Source organism: Chenopodium quinoa, unplaced genomic scaffold, assembly GCF_001683475.1.
Source record: "Chenopodium quinoa cultivar QQ74 unplaced genomic scaffold, ASM168347v1, whole genome shotgun sequence".
NCBI lineage: Eukaryota > Viridiplantae > Streptophyta > Magnoliopsida > Caryophyllales > Amaranthaceae > Chenopodium > Chenopodium quinoa.
In genome coordinates, this window is record NW_018742381.1 from 2,098,480 (window position 1) to 2,117,481 (window position 19,002).

The window sequence follows — 19,002 nt, forward strand, 5'->3', positions numbered from 1 at the left end:
AAATATTTCTCTATTACAAATTTACAAGTATTTCTTTAAAGGTTGTCAAAAAAAAAAAAGTATTTCTTTAAAGCAATACATGAGGTTTACTTGTAAGTAGAGTCGGTTGAAAATGACCTAGCCAAATCTAAAGTGATATGATTTACCATTTGTGCATAGGCACAAGGACTTAAATAGTATGTGCTGAAAGAAAAAACTCTGATTTGAAACCAACTCATACACTTGATTTTATGGCTCCACTTGAAAGCTTATCAATAAATAGAAACCAAAAAAAAAAAATTTGAAGGCTCTGTTATTTCATCTTAAAAAAATAATATCTAATAAAAATAATTTCAGTTCAGTAAAATCAGTAACTTTAATACAAATTAATAGATAAATAAAAATAATTTCAATTCATTAAAAGTAAAGTGAATTCATGCCTTATTACCTGATTATAATTAAAAAGGGGGGCGGGGTGGAAATTCCACTAGGGCGGCCTTGTCCACTTCGTCTTAAATAAAGTAATATTTAGTAAAAATAATTTTAATTCATTAAAAATAATTTCAATTAAGTAAAAATAAGTCCATTTTATTTATTTATTTTAAAAAAATAAAAAAAAAGTACAGTAAAAATCGGTAACTTTAAAGAAGAAATATACTTCCTTCGTTTCTTTTTAGATGCATTACTTTCTAAATAAGGAGACTTCAATTAGATACATCACTTTCCTTTTTAACTAATCAATTCTCTTTATCTGTCTCCTATTACATGGACCTCATTTTTTTTATCTCTATCTCTCTACTCCGAAAATTGGCTAGTAGTCCGTAAACCCAAATAGAGAATTAGTAAAAGTAATTTCGGTTTAGTAAAAATAATTTTAGTTCAATATTAAAATTTTTAGTTCATTATAAGAAATTTGTCATAAACTACCCCAAAGATAGGCAGATTTGTGAACAACTACCGTTTTTTTTTTAATTTGTGAACAACTACTCATAAGATGCCTAAAGTTTGTCTAGCACTACCCATTAACAGATTCCGTTCAATTGAGTCGTTTGTAGGGCCTACACCTACGTTTTCCCCACCCAATTAGCTCTTTTCCCACTTATTTAAAGTGTTATTGTTGTTATTTCCCCCCAAATTCATCCAACATCCAAAAATTCGAATACAATTTCTCACCAATCAGGTAATGTTTTAAGCTATTGTTTTAATCGTGACCTATTTAATTGGTTTAAGGGTTTTAGTTAACTTCAATTACCATAATTAGGAATTCAATTTAGGGTTTATGGCATCGATTTAGTTTTGGGATTTAAATTTCTAGGGTTTAGAGTTTGAATAGAATTAGGGGTTTTGCTTTTTTAGGGTTCTATGGTTTGAATTCAATTGTTTTTTAATTAATAAGTAGGAAAGAGAGAAGCAGTGCATGAGAGGAAAGAAAAAGGTTTTTTTGCTAAAAAGGGGAAAAAATTTCCTTCTCTATGATTTGTCTAGGTGAAATAAAAATGGTGAAAGGTTAAAAGAGAAGGAAAAATAGAGGAAAAGTTAATGAAAGAGGATCGAGGTAGTTGGAAAGGGAGTTAATTAGGTGAGAAAACGTAGGTGTGGGCCCTATAAATGGCTTAATTGGACGAAATCCGTTAGTGGGTAATGCTATACAAACTTTAAGCATATTAGGGGTAGTTGTTCATAAATTAAAAATAATAAAAAAAAAAAACGGGTAGTTGTTCACATGCCCCATCTTTGGATTAATTTTGACAAAATTTCCTTTAATTTAAGTTGAGTAAAAATAATTTTAATTCATCGAAAATAAGGTGAAGTAAAACGGGTATAAAGAGAAAATCTGAATCCATATATCCATGACTCCATGAGGTGTTACGGTCTCGCCCGCGAAAACCCGCCGTTTCTTTTCCCGCCAATATGAAAAACGACCAAATTCTCCATAAAAACTTTTGCTTCTTCCATTATTATCAATTTCCAAAATTTAACCCTCCATTTTGAGACTTTTTTCGCCATTTTCTCTGTCCTGCTTAATTAACCTACTAAGAATCATCAATGGACGACGATTTGCATTTTCTCGATCAAAATAAACTCCCTGAACTTAAGCTCGGTAAAACCCTAATTCTGTTTTTGTTCTTCCCCTAGTTTAACAATTTTTAATTTTCTGGGTTTTGTACTGTATAATATATGCTGTTTTGATTTTAATTGAATGATCTCTGAATGTATTTTTTCATTTGATTTAACTTTTTCATATCAATTTTAGATGCAAAGCAGGCTCAAGGGTTTCTGTCATTTTTCAAAACCCTACCTCAGGTGAGCTTTATTTTGTCTAATTATTTTATTTCTTGTTAAATTATGTATTTTTTTTAGTGTTCTTATGTGGATTTATCTGTTTTGCTTCCAGGATTCTCGAGCTGTTCGGTTTTTCGATCGTCGGGTTAGTTTCTATGCTTTTACTATCTCCAGAATTGTTAGGGTTTTACACTGATTGTCACAATTTTGTGCTATTTTAGGTTTCCCATAAAGCATATATGTGTAAAACTGTTAATATTATTCATTTTATTATTTTTACTCCTTGTACTTTATATTTAGTCAGATGATCCTTGTGACTTCTGAAAGCATCAAACTCATTATAACCAATTGCGAATTATTCCTATTTCACGTAAACGGACATAAAGGAAAAGCCAAACGAGTATCGTTTTTCGTTGATTGTTGGTGGTTTAATATTTTAAGACCAATTTTGAGTGCAAGCTAATGAGATTCTCAACCATCGTCTGTTGTATAACCTGTCCTGCACTTAATGGTTTCGATTTTAGTAATAATACGGGGTTTTCTATTTGTTAATTTGTCAATACCATTCTTGATAAGTTTTCAAGGGATAATGTCTACTTCAAAATGTGTAAAGTTGAAGGAGTAAGAGATACAAATTCAAACTTTAGTCGAAGTGCTTTGTGTACTACAAAATTTAGATGGATACTTATTGCTGATTTTTCCAAAGTGGTCTGCTTTTACCCATAGGTTCTATCTAAAGCTGTAAAGGAAAAATATGCTCAAGGTGTATTTCCTGTATACACTTGCAAAGTCTGGGATCATTATTAGAGCCAAATCCATCCTTACACACCAATTATGCTTTTAACAGTGCTTGCATTTTGGATGTATAACTTTTTGCAGATTAGTAATTTTCATGGTTGCAGGAACTTGAAGATGCATTTACCTTTACCTTGCTTGGTCATGCATGTAAAGTAAATAGTATTAAATCGATAAACGTGTTAAATTGTAATCCGTGAACATTAAAAGCATGAGTCTTCCATCTTTGCTTCATACACCAATACTCCTGAAGTTGATTTTCATTCTTAAATTCTTTATTTATCCTGGTACATTGTAAATGACTGTTAGGATTGGTCTGTTACCAACCTCGGACTAAGAAATTCTGCACTTGAAACAGGATTATCTTACTGCCCATGGAGAAAATGCAGCTTTTGTCGCAAAAACTTATTACCACACTACCACTGCCCTTAGACAATTAGGTAATGGTTCTGATAGCTTATCCAGCGTAACTGTGAGTAAAAGCATGTTCGAAACAATTGCTCGTGATTTACTCTTAGAAAGGACAGACCACACAATTGAGCTTTATGAGGGTAGTGGCTCTAATTGGAGGCTTGTGAAGCGCGGGAGTCCAGGAAACTTAGGAAGTTTTGAGGACATTCTATTTGCAAATAATGAAATGCAAGATTCTCCTGCAACTGTTGCATTGTTACCAAACTTCAGGGAAAATGGTTGTACTATTGGATTGGGTTACATTGACCTTACCAAGAGAGTGGTTGGTTTGGCTGAATTTCTTGATGATAGCCACTTCACAAATGTGGAATCAGCTCTGGTAGGGCTTGGTTGCAGGGAATGCCTTCTCCCAGTGGATGTTGCTAAGTCTACTGAAGGAAGGGGGTTGCTTGATGCATTATCAAGATGTGGTGTGATGGTAACTGAAAGGAAAAAAACTGAGTTTAAGGCAAGGGATTTGGTGCCAGATCTTGGAAGGCTTGTAAAAGGTTCAATTGAGCCAGTTCGTGATCTAGTTTCAGGACTTGAAATTGCTCCTGCTGCTTTGGGAGCCTTATTATCTTATGCAGAATTGCTTTCAGATGAAACCAATTATGGAAATTTTACTATTAAGCCATATAATCTTGACAGTTGCATGAGGTTAGACTCTGCTGCTATGAGAGCATTAAATGTTATGGAGAGCAAAAATGATGCTAACAAAAATTTTAGCTTATTTGGTCTGATGAATAGTACCTGTACTGCCGGAATGGGAAAACGGTTGCTTCACATGTGGCTGAAACAGCCTTTATTGGATGTTAATGAAATAAACGATCGGCTGAACTTGGTGCAAGCTTTTGTGGAGGATATAGAACTTCGTCAGGAGCTTAGACAACATCTAAAAAGAATATCTGATATAGATAGATTAACACGCAATCTTCAGAAGAAAAAAGCTGGTTTGCTTCATGTTGTAAAGCTTTATCAGGTTGGTAAATTCTTAGTTTATTTTCATTGTCTTGCAATATTTGTTGGCACAGTTCATTACTTTTATTTGAACATTTTAACTTTTGCTTGTTTTGTATTTATATTATTTAAATTTAACATCATTATATTGAAAGACCCTAAAATTTGTTTACATTAGATTACTGCTATTTGTAATTTATGAGGGCCTTTTTCTTTTATATTTATACTTGCAATTCCTATAATTGCATTCTTGCATATAGATTTTTGTATTTATATGTCTTTTTGTTTGTGCTTTCCAGTCAAGCATAAGACTTCCGTATATTAAAAGTGCTCTTGAGAAATATGAAGGGCAATTCTCAGCACTGATCAAGGAAAGGTTTTTGGAGCCCCTTGGAATATTTAGTGATGATGATCACCTAAACAAGTTTGTGGCCCTTGTTGAGACTTCTGTTGATCTTGATCAACTTGAGAATGGTGAATATATGATCTCATCTGGTTATGATTCAAGGCTTCATGAACTGAAAGAGGAACAAGAGTCACTTGAGAGCAATATAGATAGTCTTCATAAAAAAACTGCTGATGATCTTGATCTCACTGATAAAGTTCTAAAGCTAGAAAAGGGTACACAATTTGGACATGTATTTAGAATAACAAAGAAGGAGGAACCAAAAATTAGAAAAAAGCTTACTACACAGTTTATTGTACTAGAAACACGAAAGGATGGTGTCAAATTTACAAATTCAAAACTCAAAAAATTAGGGGATCAGTATCAAAGGATACTTGAAGAGTACAAAAATTGCCAAAAGGAACTAGTACAGCGAGTGGTTCAGACTGCTGCTACATTTTCTGAGGTATGGCATGATCTATTTATCTGTTTTCCTCCTTAGAATAGATCTGTGCATTAAGGATGTTTTGAATATGCAGGTATTTGAGTCTTTAGCCGCATTGCTAGCTGAACTTGATGTTTTGCTTGGTTTTGCTGACTTGGCTACAAGCTGTCCTACTCCCTATACTAGACCAGACATAACTCCATCAGTAAGCGTGCTTTCATTATTTTTTGTGAAGTTTAGAAAGTGTAGGAGCAATTCATTATGCTTTTTTCATGTTGGCTACCACAGGATGTTGGAGATATCATATTAGAAGGAAGTAGACACCCCTGTGTCGAAGCACAGGATTGGGTGAATTTCATACCAAATGACTGTAAACTTGTGAGTGTAGTTCTGCCAGTCTGCTAGTTTAAGTTATGAAGCATATGTTTAGCTAATGTATTGAATTTCCTTATGTACCAGGTCAGAGGACAAAGCTGGTTCCAAATCATCACTGGGCCGAATATGGGCGGAAAGTCCACTTTCATCAGACAGGTGATCATAATTTTGCAGGCTGATTGATTCTTATAACTTTATTACTTCCTATATAGTGTCCACCTGTACAATACAGCTTTGAAAAAGTAAATTGATACTCTTGTTTTTTGAGGCAAGTAAATTGGTACTTTTACACGAGTTTAGATCCTAGCAATTCCCAAGTTCTCATGAATTTCATGAATTTTGAGAAAACTCTTTTTTCTGTATTGCCTAATGTATGTCACTTGGTTTCTCTTGGAATTTGAAACTTTTTCAGTTGATTGTGATATTATGTCTCTGAGCTCAGGTGTTGATCTTCATTATTTTATTACATTTATCTGCTTCAGGTTGGTGTAAATATTTTAATGGCACAAGTGGGATCATTTGTTCCTTGTGACAGAGCCACCATTTCTGTTCGTGATTGCATATTTGCTCGTGTTGGTGCTGGTGATTGCCAAGTGAGTTTTATATGAATTTAAATTATATGCATTTTGTCATCTAGAATGTTGGAATCCTACTTTTTAGCTCATTTCCTATGTTTTTTTAAAAAAAAATTGAAGGATGAAAACAAAGGATAGCACTTAAAATTTACTTGCTCACATTAATCACATGACTGCAAAAGGCCTTTTAATGTCTTTGTGTTCTGAAACGTCAAAGTTTATACTTTCTCCCTTCATTCCATGTTATTTCCCACTCAACTAATTTCTTTTATTTCTCAGCTTTTAGTTATTTTATATATCAGTGGAGTATGAATTGTCTGTTTCAAATACAAACTTTCTAACTAACAGCACCTTAATCTGACTAACTGGCATATAGACTAATGTTGTATGGAGTATAATAAGTTCATCCCTACCCCCCCCCCCCCTTTCTCTTCCGAACCACCACTTGGAACTTGTGAATTGTTAACATGGTGTATTATACTAGAACAGACCGCACTGTTGGTAATACTGGCATAACCTTGTAAGACACTTAATTTTGAATGAACAATTATAAATATTTAATTTCCTTTTTGTCATAATTGTATCAGTTTGACAAGAATAAATGAAATACTTTGTCAAAAGGAACAAAATTAATCAATATTGTGGAAGAAATGGATCTCAATGTAAAGACATCTTGTGGAACGAGTCTAAGTGAAACCGGATCATTCATGTGTTTGGAGAGGAATACAATGCAATGCACGCCAAAATGTAGTGTTAGACCATTAATTTAGGGCAAATAGTACAGAAGATAAAGTGTTTTAATGCTATGCCAAACATCGTAATCTTATTCTCTTCTTTTTCCTAGTTGCGAGGAGTGTCCACCTTTATGCAAGAAATGCTTGAGACAGCATCAATATTGAAGGGAGCCACTGACAAGTCCCTGATAATTATTGATGAGCTGGGCCGAGGGACATCTACTTATGATGGATTTGGTTAGTCTGATCTACTTGTGATGCATTTTATTATGATAAAGTTTATATTGCATACTGTTGATAGATTTGCTTGATCTTATTTTGTGCATTTCGATCTCACCAACCATATCACTAAGCCATTGTTATGTAACTTGATAGGTTTGTATCTATGGAATGCTTCTTTCACAGCTTGCACACCTGTAAACTAGTAATTGTCAATTTTCTCATAAAAACTAGTGTAAATTTTTACAGTATTTGCTTGCAGAAAAAATTGGCTGTAAATTGCTGCGATTCTAGATCTGCTAAATTTCAGCATGATTTTGCAATGAAATTATGTGAGGGGGAGGGGCATGTTAAGTAGTTCAATATTATTTAGTTAGTAGTGTCTTGAAGAGGAAGATAAGTGAGTTTGATAAAGTAGTACTAAGAGAAGGATTGCCATGTTGACTATTGTGATGAGTGATTAATTGTGATGAGTGCCATTTCTCTCGAAAGATTGGCAAGGCTGCATCTAGCTTATTCACAGAATCACAGTCATCTTTCTTCCCTTGATGCATCACTTTTATTCATAAGTCCTCTGTTTTGATGCTTAAGTCGATGAATTCATTACAAGGCTACAGATATTAGTGAATAAGTTGAGGATTGGGAGTTCCCTATGAGGCCATGAAGTTGCATGGATGACTTTGAATGGTAGAGATACATAATAGCTGTAGTATGATTTCCTCTTTTTAACTGGTTCACCTTTTGCCTTTGTAAGATAATAGAATGTTTTCTTTTTCAGAGCTAGTTAGACATTAGGATAACACCCAAATGTCACACGCTTTAGGACTGTAGTTTTCCAAATGAGATTGAAAATGTGAAGGCTGAGGGTTTGCAATCTATTTGAGTTTTCTTTTTGAGGCCTGGGGGGTTACACTTTTGTATACTGTTCCCTCCTGCCAGTTGTGACCAGGCTCTTGGCAATTGGCATAATTGATTCTTCATCCTGGCAGGAAAATTGGAGAAGAGTAAAGAAAGTTAAATTCTTGATTTATGATTCTTTGTTTGTGAGCGTGGTAGGCCGTAATTGTAGTTATAAATTATTCCTGAGTTTTTCTTTTCTCTGTATCTTCTAAAATATTATACGAATGATATGTGTGTTGTAAATACAATTATAATTGATTGTTAAACAGCAATCAGGATTCAAGCTTTTAAACCAAGGCTCGTGGTTGTTTTCTTATCTCTTGGATCTTTACCCAGTCACATATCATTCTCAATCGCTGATCTCTATACTTATCTTGCTCTCTGAGCCAAGTCATGTTGAGCAGGTATATGCTGTGTCATCTGAACATAATTATTTTGCTTGTGCAGGCCTAGCTTGGGCAATTTGTGAGCACATTGTTGATGTCATCAAGGCACCTACTTTGTTTGCTACCCATTTCCATGAACTCACAGCATTAGCACATGATAACAGAGAGGGTGAACCTTCAAATAAAAAGATTATTGGTGTAGCAAATTACCATGTTAGTGCACACATAGATTCTTCAAGTCGTAAGCTGACCATGCTCTACAAGGTATTGCACTATTGTTTTGCCTTTGTTTATTGTTCTATTTTGATTTACCGTATGTTATTTTCACTGTCACTGTGTAAATATATTAACTCAAATTGTGTTTGGAATGGTATTAATAAAATTAAAATGCCTATTTTTTTGTAGTTCATTTCAAATTTTCAACTATAAATTTGTCATTTTTCTATTACTGTTTATTTTAAATGACATGAACTCAGAGCTATATATTTCATCTTTTGCTATCGTCAGGTTGAACCAGGGGCTTGTGATCAAAGTTTTGGCATTCATGTTGCTGAATTTGCCAATTTTCCTGAATCGGTTGTATCCCTAGCAAGAGAAAAGGCTGCTGAGCTGGAAGATTTCTCCCCTGCCACAATAAATGCTGTTGATCTTTCTAAAAAGGTTCAGTATAAAAATTTCTCAATCTCCATAATTAAAATTATTGTCTTAATCAACAAATCATTCAATTTCCTTCATTATGCCTTACATGAAAATCATTTGTTTCTTTATGACGATATAAAGAACATTTAGTTAATCTTCCTATTCTTTTGACTCGTAACGACCATGCACGGATAGTCATCTTTGAAAACACTAAATTATGAAGAATGTGTATTGTGCACATGGAAAATAAAAGCCGTAAAGTTACTTTCATTCTCCAATGATGAAGTTATTTGATCATGAGAAGATTCAAGTAATTCTAGGATATAGAGAGATATAGATCATAGAAGACAATGTAAAAATTGAGAATTTGGAGATACAAGGGAGAAGACGTGGAAAATCAAAGTTTGAGATGCCGAAGACAAAAAGAGTGTTTGACATTCTGATTTGTGGATTGAAATCATTTTGTAGTTAGAGGAAGATTTACGAGCTTTCTTTATTGGGCAGAATATGTAGAAGTGAGAATTTGGAAATAATAGGCAGAAATTGCGGAATATCTAAAGTTTGAGATGCCAAAGAGAAATAGAGTGTTTGAGATTCTGGATTCGTGGATTGAAATAATTTATTAGTTAGAGGAAGATTCATGAGGTTTTCTCTATTAAAGTAATTGGGCAGGACATGTCGAAGTTTAGTAGAATGAGGAAAGTATTTAACTTAGTAGATAACTTTGATCTGATAAGTTTTGGAATATGTGGGAGATTTATGAATGTGAGATGTATGCATCTACCAAACACCACCAAGGCACCAAGATATGGTGAAGAAGTAGAGGGAGGAGGTCTGTTAGGAAAATATGTAAGTTTGCAGGTAAAGGTTTTTCAATATTTTTTTGATTTGTAACGTTGAGTTGGTGGAGCATACAATTAAATATTAGAAACAGGCAATATTTGAGCATGTACCTTTGGGATATTTATTTCAATTATCATTGGATTATTTCTGTGGCGTAGTCTTGTGATTTTTGTACCACGTGTCTTGAAGTTTACTCCAACATACCAGATGGTGGTCACTTCAAGTACTTGTGTGATGATGTTTGCCATTACCCAGTATCTGTTAAAAAAGTATGTGATTCAACTTGTTTGTTGCACATTTCAGGTGGGACATAAACGGAAAAGGGAATTTGATTCCGATGCTGTCTCTCAGGGTGCAGCAAGGGCTCACCAGTTCTTGAAAGAGTTTGCTGAGCTTCCATTAGAACAGATGGATTTGAAGCAAGCATTGGATCATGTGAACAAAATGAAGAGTGACTTAGAGAAGGATTCAGAGAACTGTCACTGGTTGAAGCAGTTTCTGTAGTTCTCTACTCAGGCAGTCACAGCATCTCTAGAATTTTGTTCATATCTGGTAGCTGCGTATTAGAATTAGTTGGCGATCTTAGATTAGGAAGCACTAGGTGAACCTATCACACTCTTTCCATCTCTGGAGCATTAAATTCAGCCCAGTCAGGCCGGAAAACGCTTGTTGTTCAAGATGCTCCTATTTTTATGTTGATAGAGGTGGGAATATGAGGTGTAGTAAGGATATTGACATGGATATATGTTTCATGTTCTTTTGCCTTTGTAGATGATGAGATGGCGTGATGAATCTTCTGGCTCCGAAGATGTAAATGATGCAAATACTGTTATGTTGTAAGAAAGGAGTTTGTTGATCTACAAGAATTCCCTTTTTTTTTTTTGTTTTTTTTTTTTTGACTAACAGTTCATTAAACGATGAACAAATTACGTCCTAACAAGGCTAAAAGAAACAAAAAGACAACAGCAAACCACAAACCAAACAAAACAAGAAACGAAAGACATTGATGGACCACAAACGGGCAATACACCAAAACCAACACATAGACAAGTCTTGCCAATAAATCTGAAGAATGGAAACACCCGATGAACAATTTAATGGAGTGAGGTTGTATCATGTACATGGATATAATGTAGAACCCATAGGCAAATTGCAAATGAACAATTAAAATGAGTGAGGTTGTATCGTGTATATGGGTTTGTAGAACCGGTTGTATAGTAATTACTACTTCGTATAAAGTTAGCAAATTTTGTTTTTACTTTTTTTTTTTTACAAATTCTTAATATTTTTTAGACGTTAATTGAATAGGTTGGTGAAGTATTTTTTTTGGGTGTTGATAGAATGTACTTTGAATCCTTAAAAACTTGCATTTATATGTTTTTCTATTTTGAGCTTTGCAATTGTTCGGCCTACCGCCTATGCGAAATAAAATTGTGAACAATAACATTATATTACAAGATTTGATTCCTTGGACAAGATTTTGCATACCAGTATAATACCAAAAACAAAACAAAAAAAATCAAATTATTCATCCTACCCACTACTTAAAATTGTTACGCAATACTCACAAATGAAAAGATTAATAAATAATTATGTCAACTTCCATGTATTAACAAGGACTAAACCTACATTATACTATTCCATTGAGATTCTTTAATCAAGTTAAAGTGTTACGCATCTACCAAATAATATTTAATAAGATTCCTATACAGCTGAAGTTCTTCAATTCGGCGAGTTTTGATAATTAGGTCTCGTTCTTTTGGACTGAAATTTGCCGAACTAAAATGTGTTACACTTAATTGAACTAAATTGAAATTTGCTGAACTGAATCAAACTGGAACGACATAAATAAAATAATACGGAGTAACAATAATATTAACAAGTGAAAATAATAATTAAAATAATAATATAATACAATTTTATATTAAAAAATATATAATTTTAATAATTATTATTAGTAGTAGTAGTAATGCTTATTAATAATGGTTAATAACAATAATATCTAATGTTAGTTATTAATAGTAAATATAATAATAATATATTATTATTATTAATATTAATTAATATTTTTTATTCATATATTTATAATTACAAATATAAATATAATAATACTATAATACTAATATTAATAAGAAGTATAAGTATAATAATGAAAATAATAATTAATAATATATTATTAAACATAATAATTACTAATTTAATAATAATTGTTTCGGGGTTTTTTGGAATTCCTCGTGATACAGGTCGTGAATATGCTCGACGGTCGCAAACACATGCAAAACAACGAATATTTCGGTACCGGAATATTCGCCTCCGACGGTCAAGTTAGTAACTGGAAAACGAAGGAGTTTAGAGAGAGAAAGTAGAGAGAAGCTAGAGCAATTTAATATGCTTTGAATGATATGTATCAATCCACCCATTCCATCATTAATAATTGAGGTATTTACAGGGGAGAAAGTATGCATTCTAGGGTTTGGTGCCCTAAAATGGGGAGCACTGATTGGTGGCGCAAACAGGTGAGGACACGTGTCCTTAGGAGCGTCGTTTTTGCGCTTTTCTCGGGAATTGGGCCTTCTGATGTAAGGAGGTCTTCTCACATATTATGTTGCCATGTGTCATCTTTCTATTGGGACACATGTCGCCCTTTTATGGGGCCACATGTCACCATGGGATTGGGCCATAATAATTGAAATGAACTGCACTGAACTGAACTAAAAAGGTTTGCAGAGAATTTCAAAATAACAAGGCCTTAGTCGAGTTATGTCTTTAAGCCATTTTTTTCATATTTTTTAAAAAAATAAAATTATTTTTATAGATTAGAGTTAATTTTTACTTATTGAAATCTACACTATATACTAAAATGCTAAATTTTTTATGAAAAAAAATAAAAAATTCTATTAAGAAAATATTAACATTTTTTTTTTAATTTTATCTATAAGTAACACATAAGAATTTTAAGGGTAGATATTAAATAAATTTAAATTTCCAAAAACAAATGTTAAATAAGTCATTTAATTTCAATTGACTGTCATTATTAATAAATCTTATTATTATGAAACCATTCCTTTGTATATGTTTTTTAAGGTTACCTTTGTTGATTAAAACTTATTTTCATTATATAAAATAATTTCACTATTTTATAATTTGTAAGGTGAAGTAATAGGGTCATAAATCTTATAATATAGATTAATAAGTATTCTCTTTAACTTATTGCATGTTTTGGAAGAACTTGCCTTTTCTTTTATGCAAAAAATTTATTATTGCTAAGAAAATTAATTATGTTAACTTATTCTTACTTATTTAAGTCTCATTCTCTTTTTTAACGCTAAAAAATTATTTTTGCAAAAAAAAAATTAAATATGTTAATTTATTTTTTCTTATTTAAGTGTTCTCTTCACCTTATTCAAACAATATTCGGAAAAAATAATTTAAGCTAAGGTCAAAAAATTATAAGTTCAGTTTCGTAAAATAAATTAAGTTCAAAAAAAAAAAAGAAGCTAAATTTTGTAAAATAAGTTATATTTATGTAAAAATCAATGCATTCAAAGAACAAATATAATATTTCGTAATAATAAGAAAAAATAATTTATGTTCAACAAAAATAATATAGTTTTAGTAAAAATAATTTAATTTCAATAACAAATAATTTAATTTCAAAAAAAGTAATTTGAGTTCAACATAAATAATTTTAGTTCAACAAATATTAAGGAAAAGAATGAGGCCAGGAAAAAGTATATTGCAAGAAATTAATAACTCATATCATATTTCCCATTTCACATGTTAAGTGAGTTATCAAATCATAACTCATTTAAAATTGAAAAAAGGCACATGGATTTCAATGTAATTATTTATTGTAATAAATAGTCAGTAAATATTTTTTATTTTCCCTTTTTCACGTAATTAAGCTTAAGAAATAATCGTCGTTTCCACAATAAAAAGAGATAAGTTGATAGCTCTGAAAGTAAAGTATGCAATAAAACTAAATTCTACAAAAGAAATGTTGGAAATTGAATAGAGGTAATTTTTCACTTCATTAACCATATTTTTAAAGCTCTTACCCTCCTTTTAATGTATAAACGAAGATTATTTATTCAACCTAAATATATATGTGAGAAAGAGAGAGACATAATATATATATATATATATATATATATATATATATACGGGGAAGTTCCGCTGAAAACAGAGCTTATGGTGAAAACAGGAAACAGAGGTCACTATATGCAAAAAAAGGGTAACTATATCAAATTTTACAACATTTACATTAAGGTCACTATGTATAAAATTATGGTAATTATATCAATTTGACAACATTTACACAAAGGTCACTATATACAAAAATAAGGTAACTATATCAATTTTTACAATATTTACTTAGAGGTTACTATTTACAAAAATAAGGTAACTATATCAATTTTGACCACATTTACATAAAGGTCACTATATACAAAAATAAGGTCACTATATACAAAAATAAGATAACTTCTCCTTCTCCTCCTTGTCATCAGATAACTTCTCCTGCTCCTCCATGTCATCAGATAACTTCTTCTGCTCCTCCTTGTCAAGCAACCAAATGCTGGCAAGAAAAACGCAGAAGATATTGGTTTGGCAGATTCAAAAAAAGCATTATTAAGCAGCAGGCAAAAAGAAAATCCAGTCAGAGATGGCAACTTCATGAGCTCAGAAGATAAAAGAAATAGCTCAGCGAGTTTGAGATCAGATGAAAATGGCTCTTCAAAAGATGAGCTATCTGAATCACACATGACAGAAGCTTGTGCTAGACCAAATATAGCGAAAAGTGTACCCATGATTAACACAAAAAGGTGGTAGGTGACATAAAACCACCCAAAATTAGGCCTGTGGTGAAGACAAAAGAAGATATCAGAAAGACAGTCACAATTTCAAGGTCAACAACCAGGGCTTTAAGGCCTCACAGACCAACATCATACAAACTGAAGCAAAACAAGCCTAACAAGATCAACGTTATAAGGACAGAAGCAGAGGCAAATGAAAGCATACCAGGAAATCATGATACGAGCAAGCCACCTGTATATGAGGAATCCCGACAAAATGTAGATATTGAGCAGGCAGGCACCAAAAATCATACAATCAGAGATAAATCTTCACAAATGCTGAAGAAGGTTACTACACTAACTCCAACTGACAAAGTAAGATCAGGAATGATAGAGCTCGTAATAACGCAAACTAGCATACTCGAGTTCTAGAAATAAATTTCTAAAGACACACTTCTACCATTTAACTAACATGTCCTTTACCCTGCATATTTCAGGATGAGAATAAAGTATCAACAGTTATTGAAGATCAAAGGGAAAAATTGATACCTGGTGAAGTACAAATCATGCATCAGATAACAGAAAAAGGTAAGCAATTACATGCCTAAAATTTTCAAGAGCAATTCTTAAAAAAGACTCCAATTCCCCAATAAAAGAATATACCATCAGAGACTAGAGGATATGTATCCTCTACGAGTTTCTGACCCAAACAAATCTATTCATTTCCTGTCCATATTCTTTTTTCCATTTGATTCTTACACATATATATTCCCATGTTCAAACACCATTTAAACCACAATTGCAAGAACAACCATCAATGCTCTTGGTTAAAGAAAGAAACAAACAAACAAGCTTATCAAACATCCTATAGTTCATCAAATATTATCTTCCTAATATCTGATCAAGAAAAACAGATTTTCAAAACTAATTCATATGTTTTAACGAAAAAGAAATAGATACTAATCCTTCACATTTTACACTGCAGATGTCCAAGAGGAATGCGATAATAACTCTTGTAATCAACAACAGAAGCACCAGGAGCCTATAAAGATGGTAAAACAAGAGCCACTCACAGAAGATGAGTTGTTCTTGAAGCAGAAACTCATAAAGAGCTTATCAAATTCTTGAATATTCCTCAATGATTCCAGCAAAATGAAAATATCATAGCAAATCAACGCAAAAATCACAAACAAAAACCAAATCCAAACCCTAATTAACAGATCTACCAAACAAAAAAAAGGAAAAAATTAATTATACCTGAGCAGCCTTGTAGGCTGTGAGAATACTCTCAGCGGCTTCTTTCCTCTCAGCACCAGTCTTAAACTCAGCCGCAAATACCTATGATAATCTCCCATCATCTTCAAATAAAAGACCTTAGAATCACCACTACTAGCAGGAGGAATAAGCTTAGTGTCCAGAAGCTTCAAAATACCGTCACAAATATCAGAAAGCTAATTCTCAATGCGAGTGAAAAATCGTGAAAGCTGTAGATCTTCTTCTACTTAGATCTCCGTCTCATCTTTCGGCGCTTCCTCTTCAATCTCCTCATACGCTTCTTCTTCCACTGCAAAAATCAATCAAATCAACAAGTTGAACTTCAAATTAGTTAACAATGGTGGAAAAGCTCGATTGAACCGAACAAATCAATGAAATTAAGGAAGAAACTAAAGTTAATCGATTAGTAAAACAGGAAATCGAACTAAATTGAACAAAATCGAACTGAAAATCGCAAAATCAAACAAAATCGAACAAAATTGATGAAAATTTCAGAAACCTTAAAACCTCAAATCATGCAAAAAATAGCGAAATTAACACAAAGAACTCACCTGATAATAGATCGTAGAGCTGAAAAATTGTTGAAAATCAAAGTAATTAAAGCTGAATTTGAAAACAGTAGCGTGAAAATTGGGGAAAAAAATGTCGAGAAATTAGGAGAGAGAAAGTAGGAGAGAGGAGGAAGAGGAGGAAGAAAATAACGGAGGAGAGAGAAATTGTTTTCCTGGGAGGAGAGAGAAAATTAGTATATAAACGTTAGATGTCATCCACTAGATGATAATCTACGGCTAGGATGAATCGTTTTCAGTTTTCACCCTAACATTTGCATGATCCATACTATATATATATATATATATATATATATATATATATATATATATATATATATATATATATATATATATTAAATTCCAACTAAGAAGTGGTGGAACATGAATAGATTTCCTGGCCGTTTTAAATACAAGTCATTTTGCTGGGGAGTATAAAATCCTAACTAGTTCCGAGACCAACATATACTAATTGATTTTAAAGCCAAACCAAAATTATAACTATAAATGAAATTTTAGGTTGCCTTAAACCAAAAAAAATAAAATCGACCAACTCGATCTTGGATTTTCAGGCTGGGTTTTACAAATTGGGAAAAAGGCGCATGAATATTAATATAATTGTTTATCGCATAACTTAATCATTCTTAAATTCCCTTTCTCTTATTTAAGCTCGAGAAATAGTTGTTTACTCAATAAGAAGAGGGTAAGAAACTAAGTACTCTGTAATTAAGTTATGTAATATAGTTAAGTATCAACTAAAGAAATTGTTGAAAAATGAATGGAGATAATTTTCAATTTTTTAAACAAAATAATCCAAACAAAAGGAGACAATTTTATGTTTTTGGTTAGTATATTGAAAAGAAAGTAATAAGTCGTATCATTATTCTCAATTTACCTGTTAAATGATGTATCAAATTAAAGTATTTAAGCTCTAGAAATAATCGTCATTTAATTTACACAATAACATATGGCCTTAACAGCTCTGAAATTGAAGTATGCAATAAAACAAAAATTTATGCGTCTTATTTAATTTCTTGCAGTAGTAATTTATTTTATCTCTCTTTTTCACGTATTTAGGCTGAATGAATAATCTTCGTTTATATATTAAAAAGAGGATAAGACTTTAAGAGCTTTAAAATTATGGCATATAATATAAAATGTATATTTAAATTGAAACGTACCTCCATTCATGTTCCGCAACTTCTTAGTTGAAATACTTCCTACCATTTACTACTCTTTATGAAGCGTTTTCAAATGCATTTTTGCACTTTATATTGTAGATGAAATGTGAGACTCTGTGAGTATTTTTATTTTTCCTGAGAATCAATCACGTAAAATAAGAAAAAAGAATATTTGGAATCTAGCATTAAAGTACAAAAACAGTTCATAATTAGTTTTGCCTTATTTAAATTTTTTGATTTTTTTTTTGGGAAAGCATCAACCATAATTACGTAATTTAAGTGAGGGATTTCCTTACTTAGAGTGATGTCATCAATTCACAATCAATTAATTTAACTAATCAGAATTCTTTTGACATTTTATTAACTAATCTACCTTCAATTTACAAGCTTTGAATATATTCAATATGGGTGAATTAGGAAAAAAAAATTAAGTTAAAAATGATTTATTCAATATGGGTAGATATTTATGAAACACCTAAAATAAGATGGTGGACTAACAAATAGAAACGAAGGGAGTGCATTTTTATTCCCTCCGTTTTTTGTTTTTTCCATTTGCTTTTTGCACAATTTTCAACAATGCAATATGTATTACAGAGTACTTCCTCCATTTATATTGAATTGCGCCATTTCCTTTTTGGGAGGTTGCATATTAATTGTACCATTTCCTTACGATACTTTGGATGTTTTTCTATTTTTTTTGGTTGTGTTCACACACAAAATTTTTTACTTACCCTTGTTTACATGCTATAACAACCATTACTACCCCACCTTTTCTACCTCAAATTTGTTTTTTCACATGGGTACCTTTGACATAATCCATCTTTTACACTTTTTCTTAAATCCTGTACCCAACCCAAATGGTGCAATTAGAAAGAAAAAAAAAACCAAAGTAAAATACTACCTCCGTAAACGGTTATCTGCAACGATGGGACATAAAGTAGAGAGGAAAAATGTTCCATCGTTGCAGATAACCGTTTACGGAGGTAGTATAAAACTTAAGTATTTAAAACACATTGAGAAAAATTTGAAAAGATTCTACGTGATTATCTTTCAATTAAAGTACAAGTGGAAAAACATTTTAAAACGGAGGAGCTAATTAATTATGATATTATATTCAAATTTAACATTGTTGTATTTGTCAATATCCAAAAATTATCTTGATAAGCAAGTAGGCCAAGATTCAATTGATGACCCTCTTTTATAAGGGATTTGTTAAACATCGCCCACAAATTTCTAC

General features: G+C 32.0%; 1 protein-coding gene across 1 annotated transcript; it reads left to right on the forward strand.

Annotated features, from left to right (window-relative positions):
• The first annotated feature begins 1,305 nt into the window (after positions 1–1,305).
• LOC110698411 (DNA mismatch repair protein MSH2-like) lies at positions 1,306–10,828 on the forward strand. The gene is made up of 13 exons (XM_021875831.1): positions 1,306–2,080; positions 2,234–2,283; positions 2,375–2,407; positions 3,416–4,489; positions 4,767–5,318; positions 5,392–5,502; positions 5,586–5,675; positions 5,757–5,828; positions 6,155–6,265; positions 7,092–7,218; positions 8,548–8,750; positions 8,994–9,146; positions 10,272–10,828. Exons 1-13 carry the CDS (start codon positions 2,026–2,028, stop codon positions 10,470–10,472), a joined length of 2,832 nt encoding a protein of 943 aa, XP_021731523.1. The 5' UTR covers positions 1,306–2,025; the 3' UTR covers positions 10,473–10,828.
• Positions 10,829–19,002: the final 8,174 nt, after the last annotated feature.